This window comes from Oncorhynchus nerka, linkage group LG11, assembly GCF_034236695.1.
Source record: "Oncorhynchus nerka isolate Pitt River linkage group LG11, Oner_Uvic_2.0, whole genome shotgun sequence".
Lineage (NCBI taxonomy): Eukaryota > Metazoa > Chordata > Actinopteri > Salmoniformes > Salmonidae > Oncorhynchus > Oncorhynchus nerka.
Window position 1 is genome coordinate 35,430,342 of NC_088406.1, and position 5,634 is coordinate 35,435,975.

Consider the following 5,634-nt stretch of genomic DNA (forward strand, 5'->3'; position numbering starts at 1 on the left):
TTTAAAAAACAAAACAATTGTGCATATTACTAAGGAAGAAAATAATATGTCTCTAACAGGAAAGATTTCTCACAGCCTTCACTATAAAATGTGCATGGATATTTCCTAAACAGAAAGGTGTAGTAAGGCAAATATAGGCATAACTACAACATACATCCCCATCAGCAAAGTGAGAATAAAAATCATATTTTTAAGGCTACAATACCCTAGCTGTTGACAAAGCATTATGTAATACGATAACCATGATGTCATTATTTTGGCCAATCTTACTGCACCTTAAAATGTCCAACAAAAGGTTTGTAGTTCATAGGATTTATTTGGACAAATCTGTCTACTGCGTTACTGTGCGTGATAGCCTGCACACAGTTCATAAAACCCCTATTCCATGATCATTACAAATCTTCCAGGAGATTTCTGTGGTCACATGTACTTATGCAGAAGAAAAAACATGACAAAATCTTGATCTTTGACACAGTAATATCCCTTCAGATATCCTTGAAAAAGTGTTTTTGTTCATTTGTATCTGATTCTGATTCTTGGCATAATCTCATGTATCGGATGCTCCTTGTTAATCCTATTCCCATGGTAGTGGTTCCAGGTAGTTGGATGGCACCAGACCTCTCAGCCCATGAAGGTCCCCCTGGATGGAGATTAGACATTAGCAAAGCATTTAGATATAGAACCAATGGAAAACAAGGTTTCATTTCCCCAAAGACTACTTAATGCAGTCCAGCACTCACATAATAGAATCCATCTTCATCCATATCACCAAACACATATATTATGTCCCCTGCACGGAAGGCGAGCTCAGCCTACAATAAAATTATTGGGGGGAAAAGTTACTATTCATTTGGTGTTGCTGTAATATGCACAGTAAGGCCCTATAACTGGGATTACCTCGGAATTGGCGTTCACTAAATTCAAAAGACCAAATTAAGAAAGTTAAAGTGGATTTGGACACCCATGTGGAGGTTCCACACTCACGTCGCTGTCCATGTTGGGGGAACTTTCCCAAGGGTCATACTCAAAGATGGCCACCATCCTGCGGACGACCAAGTCATCTAGCACGCTGGACTCCTCACTGGGATCTGATGGGAAACAGAGAAGTCAAGAGTTGAAGGATTAGATCATAGGACTGCATCCCAAATGGCACCAGGGCCCTGGTCAAAAGTAGTACACTACAGTATATAGGGAATAGGGTGCCTTTGGGACGCACACCAAATCTCAATTGTCATCATTAAGAAATCTCAGATTATTTTTAATATAAATTATTTCAGAGAGAGTGAGAGAGAAAGAGAGTGTGAGCGAGAGTGAGAAAAAAAGAAAGAGATACCTGTGTGGTCGACAGGCAGGAAACCCTGCTGCATGAGCTGATGCTTGAGGTAGTCATCATCCACTGGGATCTCAGATACCATGTTACTAGGCACGACACCAGACAGACCACCAGACTCCCCGTGGTAGAAACCATCATCGTCTTTATCTCCAAACACCTGGCAGAGACAGAGACAAAGTCAGCCATTTTGTTTACATGGGATTTGTTTGGTAATGATACAGATCTACTGTGCATGTGTAAAAGAAAGGAACATGAGTGGAAAGTTATCAGTTCAACATCAACAAGTTGCAAACAATGACAGGAAATGAGGAAACCACAACTTTTGCACATCATGTAGGCCTACGCATCAACAGAGAACAAACAGGAAACACCAGCATCTAGAAAATCCCATATACTATATAACAGTATAATCTGCCTACCTCATATTAACCCAGCCATGTTCAAACTTGGTTTTATCATATCTACCCTTTTAAAATGGGAGGTTACTCTTTACATAAGGTATATTAAACAGGAGTATTTAAAAAGGAGTTTATAAATTGTTTATAAACTGTCAATCATTGGTTGTTATAAACACTTATTACACAATGGTTGATAGTCTACAGTACAGATAAACTACTCAGTACATTACCTTGATGATCTGTCCTGGCACAAAAGGGAGCTCCTCCGCAGCGGTCTCAGGGTTTGGGGACATCGCAGCAGGGTTGTATGGGAAAAGAGCCACAAAGAGTCGGACGGGGGGTTCCTGAGACACCTGGCTGGACACCTGGCTGGCGGTCTCCAGCTCCCATTGCCTAATATCCTCTGGTGTAGCAATTCTCAGTCCATCAGGGTAAAGAAACACATCCACTCCTAGCATCCCATCCATCAGCTCTTATGTGAGTGAGAGCAACCCTGATGACAGTTAAGGGCCAGAATGTGTTCGTTTTAACAATGAAGAAGCATTTTTATCAACTTCCACTGTCCTCCAAGAGTTTCTGAAGTCCCTCTTCACTTCAATGAGAGCAACCCCTCTCAGCTCTACACTGGGCAGACAGATGGCTGCTGGAGACAACAGGGCTCTCCTTACCCTCACCCTTTATGAAGCTAAGCTGCCTGAGGCTGTAATCCTCTTTGAGGAAAGTGGATAACATTCTCGTCCCAACCCTCTCTACCTGTGGGACACAGTCTGTCTGTAGAAGTGTAGTAGCAAGAGAAGAATGCTCAGCTTTGCATGCGCTAAAGATGTGCATTGTTGGGGGGAGTTTAAATGAAAGATGATAGTGTATAGCACTACTAGGGTTTGGCTGGTGTAGGCCGTCATTGTAAATAAGAATTTGTTCTTAACTGACTTGCCTAGTTAAATAAATAAAATAAAAATGTAAAAAAAGAGAACATGCAGATATCATTTTTTCAGTCAGCTAGAAATGGGTGGTTAATGAGATACTATAAAGTGAACGTATGCGGGTCTGGCTCCACGAGGGGGGAAAGGGGGGCTTAGCCCCCTCAGTTGAAACTTGTGCCCCCTCAGTTTTAGTTTTATGTCCCTATATAAAAACAGCAAAATAATTCTAATGATGAGTGAGAGGTTGCTGCAAAATCTGTATCTCTGCTGTGCTGTGTCAGCACAATGGACCGAGCGCATTGCAGTGTGTGTAGAAGGGCTATGGAAAAACACTGGGGTTCTGCAGAATCCTATGGGTTTTCATCAAAAGTGGGAAAAAACACTTCTCATCCATGGTAGGCTAAGTGAATAACATGATACGCTTCCATCTGTAATATTCTATTTTGATTTATAAGGCCGGGGTCAAGTTCACCATTGAAGCTGCTTCACACAACTCTGCCTAGCTGTAAAAAGTATTTGTGTTATAAGCCTTAGCCTATTAGTTAGCTCGCACCAGCTAATCTGCCTCTGCCATGATGGATATCAGAAACTGGCTTCGCCAAAGTACCCAAACAAAGCCAAAATGAGAAGGAGAGCGAAGAGCAGCAGCAGAATTCAATATAATTCCAATGCAAGAACATATCGGTATGTTTCATCATAGAAATAAGGATTTTCTTGGTAGCGTATTTGTTTTCTTGGTTGTAAATGGAACTGTAAGTATTGGAAATGTATTTATGGTAGGCTGACATTCCTTAATTGATTACGCAGGTCGAATTTGATCAACAGAAGTGTATTGTTCCATATCAGAAGGTGTTGCTGTACTCATGAGCAGCATGGTTTTCCATGTTCCATTTGTTTGGCAAGACAGCTGTGCATGGCTGCATCTCACTGTAGTAGGCTGTAGGCTGCATCTCACTGTAGTAGGCTGTAGGCTGCATCTCACTGTAGTAGGCTGTAGGCTGCATCTCACTGTAGTAGGCTGTAGGCTGCATCTCACTGTAGTAGGCTGTAGGCTGCATCTCACTGTAGTAGGCTGTAGGCTGCATCTCACTGTAGTAGGCTGTAGGCTGCATCTCACTGTAGTAGGCTGTAGGCTGCATCTCACTGTAGTAGGCTGTAGGCTATGTTTTGGTTATTTGGATCTCCATTTGCCTTTTGTTTACTGTGTTTGTTTACTGTTAATGTAACTAGCCTAAATATAGATTGTTTCATGCCTCGAATCAACATTTAGTTAACTAGGCCTACTTGGTACTTCTGTTTTGTTCTGTTCACATTCATTCGTTGGCATTTGCAGTAGTGTTGGTATTCTAAGCCAAACTGCTATTCAGTATTTTCGTTAGCATGCATGAATAACTAGGCTACTACTTTCAGCATTTGCATTATTTTGGTAAGACAGCTGTGTGTACAGGTGCATTCACATAGGCTGTTTGTAATAGGTGAATTGCAGCCTATATCCATGAACAAAAAGGCCTTGCTTTAGTGTACTGTCCAATGTGCTGATACAGCGCAGCAACCTGTCACTTCAAAAGCACTCAATTAATGGTCTCGAAGTCTCTGCATTTGAACTTTGTGTTTATTGAGGTATAGCATGATATAAGCAGAATTCAACATATTTCCAAAGCAAGAACCCTGACAGATTGTTCCAATTCCCGCAAATATCCAGCAACTTTGCACAGCCATTGAAGAGGAGTGGGTCAACATTCCACAGGCCACAATCAACAGCCTGATCAACTCTATGCGAAAGAGATGTCTTGCGCTGCATGAGGCAAATGGTGGTCATACCATATACTGACTGGTTTTCTGATCCACACCCCTACTTTTTTTAAGGTATCTGTGACCAACAGATGCATATCTGTATTCCCAGTCATCTGAAATCCATAGATTAGGGCCTAACAAATGTATTTCAATTGACTGATGTCCTTATATGAATTGTAACTCAATAAAATTGTTGAAATTGTTGCATGTTACATTTATATTTTTGTTGAGTGTATTTGATTAAGAATTTTAGGACCCCTTTAGATATAAAAATATATAGACAAAAATGGTTTGATGAAACATTGAATTTGACATTACTACTATTAGCCCATAGAGACACATTGAATAACACATTCATACAAGGAAAAACAGTTAGTCTCTCAAAAATGTTAAAAGAAGTTTGTTTTGAAGTGTCTATCCTATATCTGAGAGATACAAGAATGATCAGGAAACATTTCTTTTAATGACACATGTTTAATAGCTTTTTAGGGGCTAAACTACTTCCATATATACTTCCATTCATACATGGCACCGGGCTATCTTCAGGCGAGTCTAGTGGGCATCCTAGAGCAAAACAACCGACATGTACGTGTTCATGAGAGACTCACCTTTCCATAGAGGGGTCATAGACGCAGCCCATGCAAAAAAACAGATATCTCGAGCTTAAATAGACAGATTTTTATGGGGATTTTTTATTATGCTAATTTGATTTCCGCAGGGGCACAGAAATTGACTCAAGACAGTTTTAAGGTTATATTGAGACTCAACTCAACTTCCTTATCTGAACTTAGGTTAGCAACAGATTATCTCTCTCACCACTGCCTTGACAAATGGAAGGGGTTGAAACTAAGGTGAAGAGTGTGGAAACAGTGATTGAGTGAGAGGAGAGGAGAGGAGAGGAGAGGAGAGGAGAGGAGGGAGAGGAGAGGAGAAAAGAAAGAAAAGAAAAGAAAAGAAAAGGAAAGGAAAGGAAAGGAAAGAAAGGGGGAAAGAGGGGAGTGAGTGTGAAAGGGAGAGAGAGAAGGAGAGATGGCAGTATTCTATCTCCATAAGAAAGAGAGACAGAAATAAATAAATAAAGAAGAGTGAGAGAGTGAGAGAAATAAATAAATAAGAGAGAGTGAGAGAAAGAAAGAAAGAAAGAAAGAAAGAAAGAAAGAAAAGAAAGAAAGAAAGAAAGAAAGAA

At 40.5% G+C, this 5,634-nt stretch overlaps 1 protein-coding gene across 2 annotated transcripts; it reads right to left on the reverse strand.

The window, feature by feature from the left end:
* Positions 1–296: 296 nt before the first annotated feature.
* Positions 297–5,087, reverse strand: si:ch211-105f12.2 (RIMS-binding protein 2-like). Of its 2 annotated transcripts, XM_029672523.2 has the most exons (6): positions 5,057–5,087; positions 1,962–2,224; positions 1,334–1,490; positions 985–1,088; positions 741–812; positions 297–640 (listed from the first exon to the last, which is right to left on the reverse strand). In XM_029672523.2, the coding sequence occupies exons 2-6, from the start codon at positions 2,196–2,198 to the stop codon at positions 575–577; spliced, it is 636 nt and encodes a 211-aa protein (XP_029528383.1). In that variant the 5' UTR covers positions 2,199–2,224; positions 5,057–5,087; the 3' UTR covers positions 297–574. The 2 variants fall into 2 exon arrangements, with proteins under 2 accessions (XP_029528383.1, XP_029528382.1); XM_029672522.2 differs by lacking the exon at positions 5,057–5,087 and having other exon boundaries at positions 1,962–2,661.
* Positions 5,088–5,634: the final 547 nt, after the last annotated feature.